Source organism: Rhea americana, unplaced genomic scaffold, assembly GCF_003343005.1.
Source record: "Rhea americana isolate MKP2758 unplaced genomic scaffold, rheAme1 scaffold_127, whole genome shotgun sequence".
NCBI lineage: Eukaryota > Metazoa > Chordata > Aves > Rheiformes > Rheidae > Rhea > Rhea americana.
Window position 1 is genome coordinate 57,237 of NW_028185339.1, and position 23,469 is coordinate 80,705.

Consider the following 23,469-nt stretch of genomic DNA (forward strand, 5'->3'; position numbering starts at 1 on the left):
TATACAGTTCTGAAAATTTCTTCATGATTTCAATAAATATTTCACTGTTTCAATCTTTATCTTTTAAATATTAATTTGCATTTGCATATCAGCAACATGTAAGCACAGAGTATGTTTTTATTTTAAATGTAATCATATTAAGAATTGATGTTAATATACTTCATTAAAAAATAAACTTTTTATTGAAACTTAAACTTTTTATTTATTAAAGCAATGAACTTTTACCATAATAACTTATTAGCAATAAAAAAAGGCTTTCCTGAATCAGGTCGTTTTTCAAGCATCCGCTCCTTGCTATTTAATTTGAACACAACAAAAGCATTGATGGTAAAAGGACTAGCTGCAACATGCAAATCTTTACTGTTTTAATGCAGGGAGGAACATTTCAAGCTTCAAAAAACGTACAGTTTTCCTGTGTAAGTTAATTAACATTACTCCTGAAGTCTCTATTATGAACATAGTAACAACTCATTCTGGGTGAAYGCCATAGAAGGAAAAACAATAGTTGTAAAGAAGTCACTAGCAAGACAAAATACTGGATAGTACATGCTGAAGTATAACACAGCCTCTTCCAGTGTTTTAAATCAAGGGTAAAGCAGAAGGATAGCATATGTTAATTCTGGGAAGAGTGAAGAAAAAGTCATTTAAAACCAAGATGACATTTTCCCAAGAAATCTGAATTGGCCTTTTTTAAGAGGTGTACACTTTTGTCTATTTCTCTACAAATCACAGTAAAAAGAGCAAATTGCTTTGACAGATAGTATTCACAAATGATCCTCAGTGACTACACATTGGCATCCCAAGAACAAATACACCATATCTTTTCTTCCCTTGCTATCAACCCATAGACCCAAAATAAGCCATGAAAATAGGACATTTTCATCCATAAGGTATGTTGGTTGTAGGAAGTTTGGATGTTAACAAAGGAACTAAAAAGAAACACTAAAGCAACTAAGAATTTTTCAAGTATATTATAATAAATTAAAGGTAACTTTTAAACTATAAACTATACAAGTTAATTTTCAAAGTACATTTAAAAATGTAGAAAAATATAATTCCTAAAATAAAACAAAAATACTGTTATGAAGTGGCATTTTATTGTGCCATTTTTTAAAAAAAAAAAAAAACACAGTAAATTCACAAAATCCATACCTCTTGCTGAAGTTTTTTTAACTCAGCTTCCATCTGTTCAAGTTCTTGTTTACAGTCAAGCAACTGCTCAGTCTTTTCCTCACTTAAAAGAGGAAACACAAAGGTAAGTATGGCTGCAAAACCGTATCGTTATCTCATTTGACTGTAACAGCGACGGAATACTGAGATTTCTGAGAATTTCCTTATTGAATCCAAAATCTCATGAACATACAAGCATGAACATTAAGTATGCCATTACGCTTTAGATATTCTTTAGGTTTTGATCTAAATCTAATCTTTCGATTTTAGTACAATTTTTAGTAGATATTTTCAAATATAGAAAACATTATGTTGTTATTTTGTCAAAAAAAGACTTTACACACAAATATGTGCTGGGAGGTTCACATTCAAAAGTAAACATTTAATATATTTTTTGAAATTATTCTAACAGAATAAACATTTTACACTAAACACCAGACAACAGCCACCAATTTAAAAATCATGTTTATACTTTTGTATTTTTTCTTCATTTTTTTCCCTACAGAGAAGAATTAAGTTTTTTAAAGGTGCCCTTACTCAGAAAAAGAAGGTGCTGCTTAGTAAGTCGATTTTATGAAATGCAGCCTCTTAAATAATGAATTTTAATTTTATGGATAGAATGCAGTTGGTTGTTTTATTCTATTCAGAAACTCAGAATTAAAAAAAAAAACAATTTAACATAGAATACTAAATTCTTACAGGACTCATTTTGTATTCTTAACTTCTAACTAGCATTTATTTCTAAATGGTCAGAAAATGAATTATTTATGCAGTGAGCAGCTTCTAGAGAAATATTTCATTCTCTCAATAAGGCAACAGAGCAAATATTCAAAATTCAACTCTAYCTCAAAACAAACAGTATTCACTGTTGAAAAAAATGCCATATCCAAGATTATATAGTTAAAAGTTGTACTGCATGTTCAAATATATTATCATATTGTTAAACGAATTTGGAATTCAAATATGAATGAAAAAGAAGTGGCAAAAGGGGAAAATGAAGAGATTTAATGTATTAAGATGTATAATGTAATTAAAGGTAATCGTAACGGAGAAAAATACATTTGATTTAGGCAAAATTAGAGCACCATTGTTTTTAAAAACGTGTCAATCTCACAATAAATGGCCTATCTGCAACCATACACTGTTTAAATAAGGTCTTTGACAGTCTACAAGTATACAGGGTTCTTCTATATATCGCTCATTGCAACATCAGTATCTAGAGCAGATGTCATTTATTTCTCTATATAGGTGTTCAGAAACAACTCAGAAATACAAATTTATTCTATATTATGTCAGATTACTATGATTTTTCTGTTAACATTCATATTCCTATATTGGTCTCTATGTAGAGCCATAATAAGACTTAATAAAAAATAGGTGTGCAGCTTCTATTCCTAGAGCACTATATTACACTTCTCAATCACAATTTGCATCCAACAGTTGGTATACCTTACTGCAAAGAAAAATAATTCTTACAGATGTTTTGTTATAAAATTATATTAGCTACATATTAAACTAAATATGAAGCTTCACTGCCAAAAGYAGGTTATAAATATATTTAAGTGTTTTCTACTCTGGAATGAATCTAGTATTATAAAATACAGACAGTATTTGATATCAAATGCTATACACAGAAGTTAATATAGCAAAGTCTGGCATCTTAAATATACTGCTATGCCTAAAGGAAATTTGTTTACGACTGAATTCAAATAGAGTGCAAAATGCGAAATGTTCCAAGCCATCACTGTTGCCCTAATTGCATGCTTCAGCTACAGACTAGAAAGGATTGTACTAAATTATACAGAACATACCAGTGTTCACTGTTTAGGCTATCTATTAACTGTCAATCAAACTAATAACAGCAATTTTTTCACTGATTTTCTTGGTGCAGCTGTTTATAGAGTTTCCTGGGCGGGTTCATTTCAGTAGACACAAAATAATACAGACATTAGAAAAAGAGAGCTCTATCTTTTTGTCCTCTATTCTTCATAAAGATCAAGAATGCAGTGGGGGAAGGGGATTCGCTGAGTAAATACCAGATACTTAATCCATCCAGTTACTGGATGATCTGATCAACAAACTCCAATAAAGGCAAGCCAGTAAATTGATGATTGTGACTTATGCTACCTTCAACTCTCAATTTAATTTTATGCCTCCTAGGTATGCTGGATTAAAATGCTTCAGTTAAGCTGTTTATAAACTGCATGTAAATTACTTAGTGTATATATTAAGATCTGTAACTTTAAGTTCAAACAACACATACTTCACTCTGCTAAAACAACATTAGGCTTTGCTTTGCTATAGGAAGAATAAGATTCTTCCACTGGACTATTATTTTTTTGTTTTCTTCTCTTTTAAATAACTCTTCAGTATCACTCAAGAATTGTTCCTTGACTACAATGATAGGCAAAAACAGCAAAACTACAATGGAATCAATTTTTCAAGGGACTTGGACTAGGTGAAGGAGGGCAATATTCTCCTTCGCTAAGGGGGCCACCACTAGGGGGCGAAGACTGCAGTCCCTAACTGCATAAACAGAAATCATGAACAACCACATCCAACCCAAGCTATAAAATTCACTCACTTTACAAATTATCTTTTTACTCATTCCTAAATAACACCCCTACCAGTAAAACCGAAACTTGTTTCATGCATCGAGGCTTGTCTCTTTACTGCATCCACGTTTGCATGCGAGTTTGCGTGCAAGTCAGGAGGTTTAGCAGAGTTTGAATTCTATAATTTTCTCTGTAGACTAGTAGGGCAGAAGAAAGCAGAAGATTGGAGGGGCATGAGCRAACAAGTGCAGCTAAGGTATCTTCTATACAGGAAGACAACATAACATGTGGGACCAGAAATTGTGGTGCACAATTTCTTTCTATTTAAAGCATGGCATAGACTGTGAATGAACCATAAATGATTATTTCCAACAAAAACTAGGTAACTGAATTGCAGTGCAGTAAAAGAATCACTACTACACTGTCTCCTTCCAAAAAAGGTGGTTTTGCCCCRAATCCTAAAACAGTCGGGACACAGCTCTATTTCCAGTCTCTACCTACCTACCCCTTGCAACTGCTGTTCAGCCTATCACACTGCGCTTGCCTCAACCACAAAGATATTCCATTAAAAACATATACAGATACTTAAAACCATAGTCAGGCAAGCCTTACTGATAAAGAACACTGCAAGAGGGACAAAGAACTTGACCATAAACAACAATGGACATTATATTGTCCTTTTTTAAAAAAAAATAAATAAATAAAATAAAAAAGCAACATTACATTAGATTAGCTGTAGAGTATTTCTGAAAGACAGATAACTTATGTAAAGGAACAAGTCCATTAACATACGGAAACATAAGATTGCTCAAACACATCTAATACTTTAGAAAGTTTCACAGTACAAAAAGACAACAACATCCCCAATTTGTTCACTGATTGTTATTATGCTTACAGTCAAAACATCAACAGAATTCTTAACAGAAATTAAGGTGACAAACAGATGACAATTTAATTTCTGCACTGGTCCACAAACATGCTTATATACTACAAATAAACTTCCTAGAATGCAATGACTATAAACAGGCATTTCAAACTGTAATTTAGCATCTGAAAATGAACAATTTGTTTATAGACTATTATTGTTCAATATTAACAGTATTTTAAATCTCTGCAACTCTTAAAACAGTTCTGCAATCTACACATACTCACAGCTCTTGCCTAAGCCTTCTTATTTTTGCTTTGGCATCTGCTAACTCTACTGACAGGTGCTGTCTGCTTTCAGTACGTTTCATGCCAGGAGATCCACAGGGCGATTGTGCTGCTGATGCATGAGGTAGAAAACGGAGACAGTCCCGTTCTTCTGAGAGTTCTATGATAGTCTAAGAAATTAAAACAAACAAGCAAGCAAACAAATGGTATAACTGCATTCAGAGCGCCGTTTATATGTCAGAAACAATTATCRTTCACAGCCTTACTAAAATCAAAGTCTGAAATGATACAAGAAATAGTGGAGGTGTTCTGCGGTAAAAGCAGAAGTTAGAGGTCCTATATACCCAAATGAGTCTTAAATAGTCACAGTACTGCTCCGTTATTTTTTAACCGATCAAATTTAGATCCACAATTCCACATCCACATGGAATACAAATAGGTTTTCAAAATGGATTCATATGCAACTGTTTTATCTTTGATCAAGATGGTGTTTTCATTTCTGCTGAAGACCAGTCTATGTACTCAGTTAATAAAACAGAGGAGATGCAGGAGTAGGTTTAGGCTTTTGAAAAATCTAGTAACTGTATTTTTCATTACAAATAAGCTGAAGAAAATATTCTCACAGGCCCATTATGGGACTGTACTGCTAACGCTTCTGTGTCTTCATACAGAAGTTTTCCCCTCTCTAATCAAAATACTGCACACAGCCTCATGAAATCACACCAGCCTTTCCTCTAAATAAGGCTCATCATTATCAAAAATATAACAAAAGAATGGAGTACCGGGTTTAGAAAAGGGCTCATCATGACCCAGTATGCTAACTTACGGCTTGTCAACCACTGTCACCTCTCTGAGGAGAAAAGAATTACTCTGTATTTACTAATAAAAAGCAACCAACCAAACGTATACAATGTCTGCGTTAACAAGGTTTAAGTGTCTCCAAACCTGTCTCGGATCAATTCTAGACTGCAATTTAACTAGAAAGACTATACTATACACGGATTTCAGGATAGCTTCTAAGCATTGGCTTCTTAATCGGTGTCTGGAATATGAAATGCCTGTCTCAGATAGTCTTCTCATATAGACAAACTCTCCCTGTCAGTAGGCTTCACTAATATTTTTACACGCCTTCAGCAGAAAACAGAGTAATACAACAGAATTCAGATTTCCTGCTCCTCCTGTACCTTCTTGTCATAGAACATTGTAAAGGACAGCTGAGATTATTTCCAGTAAATAAAAATAAGAATAAATCTGAGTATTTTCAGCATGGTATGAAGAACTGATATATTTTGAAAGAAAGGACTTTAACGCCTTGACAGTGCATAAAAAAAAAACTAGAACTTATAAAGGGTCCTTTGATAACTTAGCTGCTCAAAATTTCTTTTCAGTCGTCATAGACTACCTGAGAAACAAGCTAAAAACAGGGATGACAGACAAACTGAGTGCTCAGAATGGACTAGGTAGTGAACGAGCATGAATGTCTTGAGMATAAGGATAAATATCAAATGTCTAACTAAACTGCTGTTTTTCAGCAAGCAGCAGCAGCATCCCTGCCAACACAATAAAGCTTAAAACATGTAACAATATTCTTATCTGATCATATAAATACAGGTATTATTCAAATACAAAGAACCATTGCATTTTACTTTTTAAGTTACTTTCCCTGAGTTGCACAACTGTTTAATWTCTGAAGGCTTACCACACCTCTTCTCTGTCACATTTCAATTCTATTCCTGTCAAGGCTATGAACAGGAAAGACAGTTGTTCATTATCAAAGGCACATTCTGAATAATTGCAAAGTAGCATATCCATCCTTTAGCAAGCGGCAAATCTGAAATCGCCAAGATGATTCATAACCTACAGCTCTTATTAAACAAATTTCTGTTTTTTGATTCTCACACAGTAGCAATGATTGTGCCTGGTGATAAGCTTGTAAAACCTCCCCTCCTTGATACGGATTCTGCTCCAATTCACTCCATGCTATAGAACAACTAGAATATCAGCACCTCTCAGTGACTAGYCTACAAACTATACTACATTACTAATTCCCATAAACGTCAGCTTTGAATTTATTGTTTGTCATCTGGTTTACACACTGAAGGTCTTGGGTTCAAGCCCCAGTGCGACCAGCACCTGGAAATCTTTGAGAGGTTGGACTAGATGATCTCCAAAGGTCCCTTCCAACCTTACTGATTCTGTGTTTAAAAATATAGATGAACGACATTTAAAATTGTTCTGGCTCCGGTCACATGAAAAAGACAGTCTCTTATTATTTTTTTCTATTTTATCACACTATTTAACTATACTCAGATTAATTTTGTAACTACTAGAAGTAACTTTGCAGCAGGAAGGAGTCCTTACTTAAATCAGTAACAGAACATACATTAACTATTAGCTCTAAAAACGGTAAGTTGTATCATTTTTAAAAATGCTATCTTGTATTTCTCTGAAGTAGTAAATCACATCCATACCTCTGAGTGCTCATCTCTTTCATCTATAAGTCTTTTTAAATGTAATGCCATATTTTTCAAGAGAGGCTCAACATATTCTTGTGTCAGTACACTAACTTCCATCCACTGTAGATCAAACACATTTTCCTGATTATGAGTTACCTATACAGAATAAAATGGAAGAGAAAAAGCAGCTTCTTCAAATTGTGAGTAAAAAGGAAGAGTAAATAAAGTAAAACAAAAACTCTATGGTTTAAATTCAGTAGAAAATGAATGAAAAATTAAAATATATTGAACTGTGTACAGCTTTTTGTCTGTCTACCTGAAAAATATTGTTGTGAATTTCAGGTTAAAAGAAAAGGTGAATACAACATAATATATATTAAATATCASATATATGATATTTGAATTACATTTTATAAATAATTTTGCATGAGTCATTTTAATTAACCTGAATTTACTGTAGTACTAAGAAATTCTTGAAGCAACATACAAATTCCTGGTACTGCTTTAACAATATTATTGAAAAAACTTGATTGTTGAAAACAACAACAATAAACACACACCACACATACAAATCACATCCTGGTTTATGTGCTTTTGAACACACACAGTTAATTTCCAAAAATATTACCCTCAAAGAAAAAAAAAAGAAAAAAGCCTAAAAAAAAAAATAAAATACCTCTTGAATATGGGCTGCAACAGCTGCTCTTGTGTCAAAATCCAGACCTTGGATTCTTTCAATAAATTCTTCCTTTTTCTGACACTAAAAACGAATATAGAAGGTCATAATAATGTTTCACTACTACTCATTTCTAAGAGCTTAAAAGAGATAATGCTGAAAGCCAAAATAGCATACCATTTTCATACCAACAATCCACTACATTGYTGTGTGCAGGCCACAAGACTTTTAAACAGTTATCACATTACTGAATTATTACCCAATAATTTTGTTGACCACTAAATGTCTTGTTTATGCCAAGTTACAGTGATTATAACAACTTTCAATATTGACAAACTGATGAAGAAGAGTTTCTGAAGGAGGGCAAGGAAGAGGTTTTTTAAAATAGTTAATTTCTTGTTCAAATTTTATGATAATCACCTCCATGGGCATCTCTTCAGTGTCCTTCTCTGGTATTGAAGTTGCCTCTTTAAGCTGTTAAGAACATATGACTGAACTATTTTATCAGTTTAAGTAGCTGAATGGTGCAAACTTTCCTAACAAGAGTTCATTAGAAAACAGTTTATTGAATAGGTGATCATATGAACAGATTATCACAGAATTTCCAGCTTGTCAGCTACTCTGCATTGCTTGTGTTCATATTCAACCAGGTGTTACAAAGTAGGTTCTCCCTCTGACTGAAGGGGGCACAACCTATTTCAATTAACCAAGAGTATCACTCAGTTACTATGAAATAACTAATTTGCTGCAAACTTATACCTCAACTGCCTCATACACTCATTTCCCCAAACCACAAAAAGTGTAACATACAGATCTTCATAAGTTAGTCTTCAAAGTCCAAGTTAAAAAGGTCAGAAGATTCATATTTAAGCAGGTGTATACATCTTTATATAGAATAAAGGTCATGAAATTTGTCCATTGACAGAAAACTAGAACAAACTCTGGTACATTTTTTAAAAAAGATTATGTTTTATAATCTTATCATTATGATCTAAGCTCCTTCACTTGAAAATATGTTTAGTGTAACTTTGATAGTTTATATAAACATACAAATAAAATACGATAAAAAATATGATAAAAATATGATATGATAAAATATGATTCTCTGTACACGCACACACATACAGATGCATGTCCCTTCCCAATCCTCCAAAAAACACACAATATGAGCACTAAACTTACAAAGTTCATTTTGTGTTGACAATTTAAATTTCTAATTTTAAAAATCCTAAACAAGTAGAAATAATTGTAGTACACTGCACCATTATCGATTCAACATTTGTTTCAGAAATTACCTGAGACTACTCATAGCTTAGGTCCTATCATTAGGTCCTATCAATTCTGAAACAAGGATTAAGTCACAATTATGCTGTCACAACATTTTAGTTCTATTCCTTAAGTATTTTTAAAATATACACACATTTCCTTAAAGCATTTTAATCACACTTACTTTACAAATGAGCATGTCATACACCAGTACCACTAAGTGGATCACAAACTGGTCTCAATACTTTTTTATTAAAAAAAAAAAGAAAACACTCAAGCTGCATTTACGTGGAAGAGCTTAGATTAACAGCAACATATGTAGTAAGTAGTTGGTAGGTTTTTTTGTGGGGGAGGGTGTTTGGGTCTTTTTAAAAAAAAAAAAAAAAAAGTTTTGAAAGAATCAAATATGCCAGCCTGAATGTAAGTAGGTGGGTTTTTTTTAGGAACATTTTTATTATATATCTGTAAGATAACTCTACAGTACCTTACCACTTTCTTCCTTTCTTTACCAGGTGAATTAACAATATTATGAAATAATAATTATTAAATTATTATGAATCATAAATACAGTTTGCTACATTCACACAAGATGACATGAGATATATGATTGCAGGCCTTTTAACTGTTAGAATATCCAAGTTTTCAAATAATGCAATACTGCCAGTAAAGGAAGGCAGACCTCATGTGTTAAAACAGTGAAAGGGAAAAAATAAAACAAAACAACACCACACACAAAATCAGACCTGTGACACCTGACCCATTCCATACAGACGTAAATATAATTTTTAAACTTACCTGAACTGCACAACCAAGCAAAAGCAGGAGGAGTTTTTTTATTTCTTCAGTACCTGGCTCTAGGATAAAAGAAAACAAAAAGCAATAAAGGTAGTTGTAATTAATGGTATGCTTAGAGCTTCTTCCCCTCTCCCCCTCTTTCCTTTTTTGTAATACAATCTATATTAATCTAACATAGAAAATAAAACAAAGTTTAAAAAAAACTAACCATCTCTTCACCTTTCAGTATGTCCTTTTCACCTTTAAGCTGGCAACTTTCAGTGCTTACAAACAGCTTAAGACTTATATGTAATTTCAGATGGGAAAAACAGAAACAAAAAAAACAAACTTATTTCAGTCCTTCAAAAAGAAAAATTTAAGGGTGATATTTTCAGAAGTGCTTTGGACACCTACAATCAAGTTTCCAAAGGAATCTCAAGTATCTAAATAGATCTTTATGAAAGTGCTTACATTATGTGGCCCCCTAAACTGTAAGAGTTAGGTGACTGAATTTAAATTATTTCATAAAGCTGTATTAGATATCCAGCTATATCTATAAACATCAAAATGTATTTCAAAATCTGGGTGTAAACATATGAATCTCTTACAAAAGCTTTAACTGAAGAATTCAGTTTACAGAATATTAAAGAACTAATTTTAAACACTCAGAATGTCTTACTGCTGCTGCTACTGCATACACCATACAAGTTACAGCTGTTACAAACACTTTAAGGATAGCAAAACCGCTCAGACTGTTTGGAACAAAACTCTACATAGAAACACATCAATTTGCATTACTGAAACAGAGAACACCATCCATTAGACTACCTGGGAGTAGAAGTGTCAGAACAGCTTCCATTCTCCAACATGCTCTGCATTTCAGCCACTAATTAGTAGCTGTGCTACTAATATAATAAAGCTGTGTCTAGCTAGAAATACGACTTTTATTCTGCAGAACTGCATTCTGAAACACTGCTGGTATAACTACTACCCACACCGACAGGCTCATTCTCAGTCTAAATACTAAACACCACACTGAAGGTGTAGAACATACTAAAGTATGCATAATCATTCTCAAACCTGACCAAAGTTACTGAAGTCCCTTGTACTAAAGGGCTCTGTTGGTAATTTCAGATGATCTCCAATGTCCGTGAGACGATGTTAAGCATCCAAAATAAAGTTTAACCAGAAAGCTTAATCTTTGTTCTGAAATAGAAATTTTCTGAACCTTTCAAATATTGAATCTTCTRAACCTTCTGAATCTTTGAACCTTTCCTCTACCTTAGGTAGCTAAGTCTATTTTGGATAAACTCCCAGAGAAGAAAGATGCAACTCATTCACTTAAGAGTCTGAAAAACTGCCCTTTGATTTGGCCCACTAGAAAATTTTGTAAGCAAAACAAATGTAAAATCCCTCTCAAAATAGGTATGAGGTAATCTTGATCAAAATAGGAAATTAAAAAAACAAATCAGAGAAGAACTAAAAGGATATTGATCTCAGTGATTTTAACTAGCTTTCACTAAAACAAATAAAAAAACAAGCCTGCTGTCATAAAGCAGAGATGAAAAAGACTGATTCTACACTTCTCTACCTTCCTCATAGCTTCACAAGTTCTCTGTGCATTGTAATATTATGTATGCAGCCTTTTCAATATAGATTCAATCTGCGAGATATGTATAATGCTATTGAACAGATACTGCCTGAACTTTTCAGAAACAGGCTTATCAAGTAGATATATTAAAAAGAACATGACCTCAAATGGGAGATCTTTAATCATTATATAGACTTCCTGTATCCGAAAGACTGAAGCCATCAAGTCTTATACATAGAAATAGAAAAGATCAACAAACATGTTTCCATCAGAAGCTTGCTACTTTAGCCAAAGAAGGAAAAATCCTATCTGACTGTATACCTAAAACTCCATCAATTCAACAGCATACTGTATTAGAAGGAATCCATGCCAACACCTCACATCTTAAATTCGTTTACCACACTAAATTTAAGTGTTTAAAAAAAAAAAAAAAAAAAAAAAAAAAAAAAAAGCAATTACTCAACTTTTCCTGGACACTTTCTGCCCATGGGCATCTCTGGGTGTTAAAAGCCTACCTGCATATTGTTTCCGTGCATCTCCTCCTCTACTGAAGGCAAAATATTGAACAACCTCAGCCTTTAACTGCTGCCAATCCCCTTGTACGTTTTTATTCCTTTTCTCCATCACAAACACAGAAGTAGCTCTCTGATGCTTCTCTTCTAAGCCCTCCAACTTGCTGCTTGATTTTTTTTTCCTATCCTATCCTTTGATCTTCCTTGCACTCAATCTTAACCCTTACTTTCATATCCTCCTTAGTTTTCCAACCTCCTGACTTGCTCCCTTGCAAATATGAATTTTAACCTTTATAGACTTTAGTCTTTCCCTTTCCCCTCCTCCTTTAAAGGACATTTGCCTCTTCATTATCTCCTTCCCTCCCTCCCCTCATTCAACTTAACAGTTACAATCACAATCTGTAGCTCTTCATCACTTTTCTCCTCAAACTGGCTTCCTGCCAATTTGCTCAACTGCAATGTTCCTTGCTGAAGTCTCTGAAGACCACTTTTTAACCAAATCTCAGATCTAGTGTTCTATCTGCRTTTTCCTTGATTAGTCAATGTCTCTGATACAGTTACATGTTTCTTGAAATCCTATCCATCCTCAGCTTTTGCAATTTGTCTTCTCCTGATGTTTCTCTAATAATAACTCTTTTAAGTGCAAAGCAATGCAAAGGGAAATAACTGGGAGACGTTCCTGAAGAAAAAAAAACACAGATGCAGTCTAATCTTTAGTGGACCAAATTCTCATCACTAACAGAACCTACTTTTACTAGGGGGCTTGCCTTGATGCAATCAGATTTACTGAGAAACTCTGGAAGAGTCACAGCTTTTTTATTTTTATTTTTTTTTTAACCAGTGTAGCAAAATCAAGCAAACAAAAAATCCACAACGGGATGAGGTCTTCTCCAAATTAACAGCAGAGTAGTCTTAAATTTCAAAGGGGAAAGCTTTCRGAAAGCATTCAAAAGAATAGGTGTATCTTCTGTTTCAGAAGAAATTCCATGATGAACTTGGGCAAGAGTTTGAAACATCTTCAAAAAATATTGTCCATACGTAAGAATTTTCTTTAGTGTATGGGATCTGCTCCAGTAAAATCCATGCTTTCTGACAAACCCATAACCTTCCCATAGCGAAAGTGATGCATATACCACTACAGGCTCACAGCCAAATCACAAAAGCTACGTCTTAAACCAAATTTTAAAAGGTACCACAAAAATAACCTTTGTTTGCCCCTCTCCCCCATCCGCTTTTCCACTAAATTTAATCTTTAAGATCTTCAGAAGACTCCACGGATTTTCTTAAGTCTGGACCAAAAAATAAAAACAGATGGATTTTATTCTTTCAGACTAGAGAAACCACATTCATGCTTCTTGGTACATATGATAGATTATAGTTATCTGCATATACAAAAACTTAAAATGCTGTGACCCTGAGGAGCATCAATAATCAAAAGCATGTAGTAGAAGTCAACAAAATTAAATCAAGATACCTACATACACAGCACATATGCAGATGGAAATTGAAAAGCATCAATGTTATGAAGCCTGGAATTGAAAAGTGAGGTAATAAAAAGATGGTTCTTTCTGCTCAGGAGAAAAATCTTGTCTCACATACACTGATGCATGGCATACAAGGCCACTTTTTTACAAAAAAAGAAAAAAAAAGGCAGGATGGGGGGCCTGCAAAGCCTATTAAAGCAGTTCCTAACCTCTTTTGAGGTGCTAGAGGATCAGAAGTGGAACACCTGGGACAGATTAACCCCAGGTAAATAAATTCTGCCCTATCCATAGTGGCTTCATGCAGGCCAGGTGCGTCTGCTCTGCGCTTCTGGAATTGAGAGCACAGTGCAGAGATTCCCAAGTAGCTGTGAAGAGTCAGCTGGGTCCATAAAGGCCAATTTTCTTGGTCTGAAAACTGCAACTCTCAGAGCTGGAAGCAGAGAAGGTGGGAGTATGAAGAAGACAGTGTCAGTTCAGGAGAGAAAGCAAGACGGCAATTGCAATAGTTCTCAGGTAAATTGTTACCTGAAGCAAGAGAAGTATGAAAGTTTTGGGGATGAGAAAACAGGGATAACAAGTTGGACCAAGTGAGATGCAACAAACTGCCAATCTTTTCAAGGGTGGCTTACCTAAAAAAAGTTGAAGGCATACTATCTGGGAATATAGAGAACTTACGTTGTGCCCTATCAGTGGGTTACTGGCAGCTGGAAAATGCACTTTCTTTCAATAAAAATCCTAATGACAGCCAGCATTGAGGTTTGGGCAGAATACATTCAATGTTTAATTTTTGTCAACTGTGGACCTTTGGGGCGAGCAGAGAAAAAAAGTTATTCATAATTTTGATACCATTTTTTTGCTAAAAATACTTATACAGTTCTCTGAAAGCCTGAGTCTTATATGGATGATTATTTCCAATGAAATAACTGCATACTATTACACAAATATCAATTTTTATCTTAGTTAAAAATAAACTTACCAGAAAAAGGATTTTTGCCAATTATTAATACATTTGGCAAAGACATCATGATCAACTGCTGCAAAGTCTCCTATAAAAGTTAATTAAAATATTATTTAAATCATACGTATTGAACGAAAACAAACATAAAATATTAACCACCACCTAAACTGAAATAAATATGAGTATCTAAAATTACACAGATCTTAATGCATACATACTCAATACTTAATTATTTGGGCTCCAATTTAAAAACCTGAAGAATGCACTCCTACAAAAGCTTTGTTTTGTTGGTTGCAAGATCATCTCAGTATAGTAAGTCTTCTAGTGGAAATGAGCTGGTTTACAGATCTTATACAATTAGATTCTGTTTAAGAAAATGTAGTAAAATTTCTTTAAATTACTAATGCTTATGTTTCTGTGACTAGCTTACTGCTAAATGTTAAAGTTTCATCTATGCTATGAAAGATCAACTTCTGAGGTTTTGCCAAAACTTAGATGTAAGAATTACAACTTTGGGGACGCATTCATTAGTGGGACAATCCTGAATATAAATATACAAAACTATTTGCATGAACAGGAGGAGTTCTAGTTTGGTTAAGACCCAAACATGCAAGCAGCAGCTCTGCCTATCTATTTTATGTATTGAATCATTGGATAGTTACCGCCAGTCAGTAAGAGCTGTAAATCAGATCAAATCCCCAGTCTAGACAGAGCCTAATTCTTCTGAAGCAATCTTCCTCTTCTTCCCAGATGTTTATTCACAGCAGATGCCGTTCTATCTGCAGCTTTTAAATCATGGGGTTTTTTTTTCTCCCTCACAGTGAGGGACCATAAAATGCTCTTTCTTCGAAAGCACAATATTCTGGAACAAGCATCGCTTTTCAACCAAAAGGCATATATTATGTTTCACATGGTAAACTTGAATTCAACTAACACAAGAAAATTCAATTCATTCCACATAAAACCCGAAAAATGATAATCCGTCTTGAAAACCAGCTGTGGAAAATATGATTAGCTATAGTTACACTTGAAAGCTGTGATCAGTTAACATATRACATAGAAAATTATACTTATATTATATCTAAATTAATATTACTAAAAAATACGTACTCTCATTGCACATGCCTAAGACAAGTTATGTAGAGGTAGGTAATAGCTTAGACCTACTCAAATATCATGAACTTCAAACAAACATCTCGTGTACTTCTGACATCGTAACAAAGAACTATGATCAATGATTTAAAAAAAAGAAAAAGAAAAAAAAAGAAAAAGAAAAAGTGAAGTGCACCACAGGAGGTTGTAAATTAGTCAAGAACTGACAAAAAATAAGAAATTCAATTAGTGGATTTATAACTACTACTAAAAAGAGAATCACATGCTTTAAGAAGTGGAGGTATGGTAGCTTTGGGGGGCAAAGGAGGATGGTGTGTGTSGCAGAGGGAGGTTCCTAATAGCTCAAATAATTAAACGATGCTATTATGAAACTATTCTTACTGTGAAGCAGAGTACACGGAGAGGAAAAGAAACATTTCCTTTATGAATTAATAACATTATCAGCTCTTTTCTTACTAGCTCCACCTTCTTTGTCATACTGTGTTAACTTTATTATGTTAATCAATGAACTCAAAGCAATTGTTCTCAATCTACATTTACTTTTCAAGTGACTGCTTTTAGGCAAAACTTCAAAAAGAAGTCAGAACCTGCTGTCCCAAAGTTTGTGTATTTCTTTTACCTAAATCAGTTCCGAAGTTTATGCATCTCTTTTATTCTAATCTGCAAAAATAAATGAGCCCTCTCTACAAATTCTGTTTTGTTTGTAAAAACTTCTAAAAATCATTAACATTTATCTTATAAAAGGCTTGCACGTGATATGACAAATAAGGCTGACAAAGACACCACAAGAGTCATCTAACTGCATTGTATTAACCCCCCAAGACTTGCCAAAGCTTAAAGAAGGTACAGTTCTCCTGAGTCACTGCTACTGAGAACAATTGCATAGTCTTGTTGCCAAGAAATTTATAGGCCCAAAAGCCTGATTTAGGACCTAGCAACAGTCAGGTAACTGTAAGAAAGTATAGTAGCTGCATTAGAAAGAAAATGCAATAATTTGTAGAGAAGGGCAAAAAATACATATATTTTTGCATAGTGATGCAGAAACCTARAAGCCTGCATAATTTAATATAACATGTTAACTCTAAATGTTGTATTATATCATAGCAGGTTTTGCAGCAAATACATGAACAACAATTGGAACAAACTAGTATAAACAAGTTTACAGGAGAAAGTTTTAAGGATCAGGATAACCCAATGTTAAAAAAATTTAAAATTCTTCGTTAATATCTTATTGAATAATAATTACAACGAATGGTCAACATAAAATTCAGTCTTTTTTTAAACCATCACTGAAAATCAGAGAATTGCTTTGAAGGATGGAATATCATAGTCTCCCTCTCTAAATTAAGAAAAATCAGACAAATCCCATATTTCAGAACTTATTTCTTCAATAGGCAAATACATTTTTTTCCAAAGAGCACTCATATGAATTAAAGCATTTTAATGTTTTTTGATCTCAGTTAAAGAAAAATGTAAGCATAATTAATGCATGTATTTATTAATTCAATGCACATAATTTCATACCCTAAACACTATTTTAGGGTATGAAGTGAGCATTTTTGCAGGTTTTAAATTTTTTTTAAGCAAAAATGATGCAATACAGGATTAGCAAAATAAACTTGTCTTAAGGTGATAACAAGAAGAATCGTTGCATACCCTGTTTACTATTTCATCTTTGCCAAGCCTGTTTTCTTTCAAATGAAATAAAAACAACTTCTCAATTAACAAGGTAATTAATACTTTATTAAGCAAGAACAGCTGCAAATACTATCTGCAATAGGTATTCATTTATTCTTCAAGTTATCTACCTATATCAGACGATATATTTCACTGCTTTTTTCACTTGTATTGTTATGTGTCTCTTTCTCAGGTCAGCATCTAGCAGTTAAGGCAGTCATTTGAACTACTATGCAACGAGATACAGGTTCATTACAACCTTCTTCCATTTTACATTCATTTTCAGATCTCAGGCATCCCACTCAGAACATACAGTAAACATGCCTGCTTAGACAGCTGCCTGAAGTACTCGGGAATGATGTACTGCAGGCTGAGACAGGTACCTCCAACTGGATTCCAAGGTATCCATCAAGCATTAGCTTTTCTGCCTTGGAAAAAATTCACAGGTGACAAGGACTCAAGTGACCCTTTCTTGAAGCTGTTTGCTACACTGACTTGCTAACCCATGCACAGGTTGCACAAAAACACCAGCTGCCAACGCTGCACCAACTTTGAGAGAAAAGTTTTAAATTTCCCAAGCCTGGCATTAACAAACTCTCTTTCTGGAACAAGTCCCATCACCTTAAAGCAGCTATTTATTGATCTATGTGACTCTATAAAAAGAGTCTTCAGCAGAACAACATCATTCTAGGTTGCCAGAAATGATTCTCTGATTTTTTTTCATTTCAGCATTGTACACACTGATTACAGCCTCATTTGGAAATGATGAGCGACAGGTGAAACGTGTCATGACAACCATCCTCAGTGCTGGACAGAATATGAACTCTAGCTTCATCGTGCATTTCAGATGTATCACATTGTTTTCTTCGACCTTTGTTTCAGTTCTGCTTAAGTTAAATACAAATGAATCTTAGATTTTTCATATACTTAAAGAAATCCCTACCTTTTTTTCCTGAGATGCAGGTAATTTTGGCACTGTTGTATTTGGATAAAAGAAATGGTTGAATCTTTTAACACTTTGTYCTCCCAAATTCAGTCTCCAATGACTGTTAAATAAATTCAGTCCTCACAAGCCTATTTACCTTAGGTTTTCATTTTTTTTAAACTGTAAAAAAGTTATAATCTTTCAAGCTCTTTTCTTTAAAGTCATCTGTTCTTGAACACTTCAGAGTAAAACTTGGTAATTCAGGAGAAAAATATTCTTTTGCTTACTGTTTGAGCAATAATAGAAGATGAGACTACCAAAGGGGGGATAATTTGAAGAGTTCTGCTGGTACCCTTTCTGTGCCCAGATTTCAAGGGTAAATTCCTTTCCATTCATTAGTTACAGAACCCTCTGAAATTTTAACCCTTTGAGAATTTAATAGTTCCAAATGCTAGCTACAAGGAACAATAACTTCAAGTACTTTGATAAATAAAAATCTTTAAAAATAAATGGGAAGCAGAAGAGAATGATAGAGAAATTTCCTTTCCTCAAATGTTATTTTTATAATCAGAAAACCTATCAACTGTCATGACAATCTGTTATACCAAATGGCTTTCCAGTGCACATTCAAGGAACAGTCCACTCAGAGAAATGTTGTCACCTGACCACATATTGAAATAAAACACATAGTAACACCAAGCTAGAATTTGGGACAGAAACAAGGAACGCAGTTTCAGCTGGAAGTGGCAATTTAGAAGATACAGGACAGTGAAATATATTCTGCAAACTGAAATACTGCCAGATCATCACAACTGACATTTGTGCATAAAAACATGTACCAAGAAATCATTAACAAGAGGTAAGAATCTAGCTTTGCAAAAAGTTATTACCAGCTTTTACTCTGAAATAATGTCAAATGAAAAGCATCACTTTCTGAACTACTAACTTCACACTAGTAAAAAAAAAAAAAAAAAAAAAAAAAAAAGAAGAAGAAGAAGAAGAAGAAAGAAAAAAAAGAAGAAAAAGAAAAAGTTTACTAGGTACAATCCCAGGTAAAATTTTTTTCTAAGATAAAAAAAATTCAAGGTCTGCTTTGATTTTGCAGTATCAATGAAATAAAATTATGGTTGTCAAAAACAGAAGAAAAGTCTATACAAAAATACATACACAACCAGAAGAATTGCTGGGTTTTTTTTCCCTGTTTGAAGCTGCTGTGTTTTTTCCTGCTTTTTGACATTCAAATGCTAAAGTTGTTTAACAGAGATTTATATTTGTAATAACTGTATGTAATAAATCATCTCAATGTGTGTTGCAATGTACATAATAACCAAATTCAACTATTTAACTTGTCGGTCTAGAGGCAAAACAGTGTAATCTGTTAACCATAACCAAAAGCCTAGTCCTACAATGTAAAGAAAGAGGACTTCCTACACTGTTAAGAGGGTAAGCTTGGTGCTGTATTTCACTGAGCCCCCCCAAAATTTGGTAGGGCTCTATGGTCACATCCACACAACTCTAGCAAATTACATCAGAGGACTGCAGCACCAGCATTCCCTAGCTTGTAGTACCTTGCCTTTGTATATAGTAGCTGTGTGTAAGTGTAGGTTCTTATAGCAGTTCCAGGACGCCTCTGTTGCACCCACATTGCACAAGGTAATCCTGTGCTGAACAACACCCGGAAGTCCTTTCAGCTATCGTTCCTCCACAGATCCTTTTAGCACTTTCCCAAGGTCAGCCACACTACACATACTACAAAACTGCCTGCTACCCTACACTAGGAGTGCTGCACAACTATCACCATTAGTAAACGTGTGAGGCTAACAAGTTTTCTCACTACCTTCCCAGGAGTTTTTTTGTCTGTATGTATGTATCAACCGGTACAGACCAGAGCAAGTAACACAGCTACCCACAGACTTAATGCCCAAGTTCAACATTTTCAAGTACATGTACAGACATTACCTCCAAGTATACTCTGAACTCGCACAGCAAGGGTCAAACCTCGGCTGACTGTCACAGAAACAAAAGACAGGTGACAGGGAGATAAGATTCTCCAAGCAWATGTCTCCAAATTAAGCATAGCCCAAAGACAAGGATATTTGCACCTCAACAATCAGTCCCTCAGTCTCTAACAATAAGCTTTGAAATAAACACTACCAGATAATTGACAGCATTCACTACTCCTGCCATGCAGGAGCCATTCATATGGAAGGCTCAGACCAAACAGGCACAGACAGCATGGCAGCCTAAGCAATGATGAATCCAGCAGATTCCAGAACAAAGGCATTTTTAACTATAAAACAATCTGTCTGGTTTCCCAACTGAAAAACAGAATGATGGGGATAACAGAGTCTACTAGCACAAAAGTCAGCTACATGAAATACTAAACTCATTGGAACACCTTCCCCAGATTTTTTTTTTAGCTCCTTTAGGTATTTCTTCCCCACTTCTGCTCAGGTCTCAAACAAGCTGCTGTATGAAAGCTTTAGGTATCTCTGTACAAGAAYGAAAGATAGAGAAGCAAGCTATTCCAGCAGCACTATTCTGACTAGGCTGTCCATAATTGGAGTAGACAGCAAAGAAATTTATGGTGCACAGTGCTTATCAAGTGGCATACTTCTATTTTTCTTATAGCGTAGTTGCCCCATTCCTCGTGCCTTAACCAATTACCAAAAAAAAACCCCTCAAAACCAATCACCCATCTCTGAAAAGCCTGCCGTACAATATGAGGCGTAGACACAGCTTGTCAATCCTTTCTTGGAAACAAACTTCCATTGACTGAGACATATGAATGTCATGCTTGCACATAATCTGGCAAAGAAACCACAAAATAGAGAATGTCCAGAAACTATATAGGTAAGACAGGCCTGGAAGTGAGGACAGACCTAAGGAGACTACCCCTGCAAGCAGCCATGTTACAGGAAGCAGGACATTTGATCACAGATCAGACTAAAAGTGCCTCAGGATCCTGAGGTAAGTGGGTAATAGAGAGCTCAGTAGGGTTTTCATACTGAAATACTGTACTTGAAGCAGATGAACAGAAATGATCAGTGTTTGTAGCTACAGGTCGTTCTTTAACATTACTCTCCAAACCAAACCAACTACCACAATGCATAAAGCTCTCCGTGTACACATAGGCAGATCTGAGAGAACATCAACGCATGCAAAAATTATTTTTAAATTTAAACAGGCATTCTAGTTTGGCTAAACACTGTTATTGCTACTAAAATGCCAGACATAAAATGTTTGCAATTTCCCTTATGAAGGGAATTATATGAAGAGGCTGGTATCTCACAAGACTAGAATCCTGAGAGATAGAGGAGGGAGGGGGGAAGGAAAAAAGAAGTATACACAGTTGTAAATACACTTGCACAAAACACAATGGAACCATTAAAGGCATGGTGACTGGTTATAACATTTATTGAATAAACAAACTTTTCTATTTTAAAAAGGCTATCAAAGTATTCCTAACACAGACTTCAAGCAACAGTCAAAATYTTCGGTCATTCAGGGGTAAATTACATATTTGCAAGCAATTCTGTATGATACTATTGCACTAGAACTGGCAGATACCATAAGGCCAAATAAGCACAGGGAATGTTTTATATTCAAATGAAGACCACTTCTGTCAGTGTTTGCATATCCTGCCATACCAATTACGTAAAACACTAATACCCGTTCAGAAATGACTAGCCTCAGGTAGCAGGAGGGGGGAAAGCATTTGGGTCTCAGCAAACATCACTTATATCCACATGCAGTAGCTGTCAAGATAAGAATGACATAAAGTATGCACATGCACAAAGTGCTAGCTGTAAAGATGTGTACTGACTGACTACTGCTGTTCCAGTCCTTACATAATTGGGTGCTAGGCATATTTGGATTGCTTGGCAACCCTGACCTTGGAGTTTGGGAATAGGATATAAGAGGAGGGTAGGATGGACATCAGAGATGTCAGAAGTACCATTTCAAGAAGGATGGTTGAGAAGTTGTTGCCCTACTAACCCACCATAACTGCAGCTTTCTGATCCTCATAGAAAGCGCAGAGAGACAGACTCACTCTTGTTCAAGTCACAGTTAGTCATGATTATTTAGTCTTGAGACTCCTCTCTAGTGATACATGATCAAGACAGTAAGGGAGGGCCAGCAATTCTGATTGTGCTTTGGAGTTTAAGGACATATACTATGTGCATACATAAGACAGACWGCGCACACTGTATAGGTTTTGCCATGATACACTGTATGAGGCAGATAAAAGCATACTGCCTTCTAGATACAGTGATTGATCTCCTGGCAGGAAGGTGTAGAAAGGTGAGGAGGGGAACTAGAGGGCACACTTTAAGAGACACTGGTGATATCTGCAGTGTCCTACTATAGCATGCCCACTGCTCAATCCAAGTTCTGCATCTCAAAAGCACAGTATCAGTTCTTACCTATCACACAAAACTGAGATTAAAAAGTTCTTTTATAACTGTAAATCAAGTCATCACTGCACTTGCTATTAATTTTTATCATCTCATTGATCTTTGCTATTAGAAAATTAATTGCAGTAACAGTAAATTTCACATTTTTCTCACAAAGATTGAGTTTGTAGACTAAACACATAGGTAATGATTTCTTATATACACATAACTTTCCTCAATTCATAAAAATACCTACATGCACCATTTTATATACTATTATATAAACTGACTTTTGTTCATAAAATTTTCCTGGAGTCTTCTTCTAGCTGTGAAAAAGGTATGTAAACAAAAATTTTGATCGGGTATATAAACAAACATTAATCCACACAGGTATAGCAAAATATTCACCTTATTTTTGATACTGTTAAAGCTGTAATTGTAAAAGAATACTTTGAAACAATTCTAGGTAAAGCATAAGAAAATTACTTACCTGATAGTAAGTTTTTATTTGCTTCACCAAAATTGACAAATTTTGAATCCTTAATGATGCATCGTTATTGACTTTTTTGTTTATTCTCTGGCTGGTAGACTTTGGATTGCTGCAAGAGTTAAATTAAAAAAGAATAATAAACATCCTGAAAATTAATCTTTAAACCGCTCTAAAATAAATGATATAGTTACTGTGCCAGTATAACAATTTCTTGTCTTTGTTACTACACTTTTTCCCCCCCCCCACAAGCAAAACAGGAATTATGGAAATGAC

At 34.5% G+C, this 23,469-nt stretch overlaps 1 protein-coding gene across 6 annotated transcripts in view; it reads right to left on the reverse strand.

The window, feature by feature from the left end:
* The window catches only part of CCDC88A (coiled-coil and HOOK domain protein 88A), a 95,725-nt gene that overhangs the window by 50,151 nt on the left and 22,105 nt on the right, over positions 1-23,469 (reverse strand). For all 6 annotated transcript variants that reach the window (XM_085326061.1, XM_085326062.1, XM_085326059.1 and 3 more), the window contains exons 3-9: positions 23,197-23,305; positions 14,613-14,682; positions 10,071-10,129; positions 8,010-8,093; positions 7,349-7,489; positions 4,878-5,047; positions 1,153-1,234 (exon numbers count right to left, since the gene is read on the reverse strand). In XM_085326061.1, the coding sequence (XP_085182187.1) occupies positions 1,153-1,234; positions 4,878-5,047; positions 7,349-7,489; positions 8,010-8,093; positions 10,071-10,129; positions 14,613-14,682; positions 23,197-23,305 (715 nt within the window). The remainder of the gene's footprint in view (positions 1-1,152; positions 1,235-4,877; positions 5,048-7,348; positions 7,490-8,009; positions 8,094-10,070; positions 10,130-14,612; positions 14,683-23,196; positions 23,306-23,469) is intronic.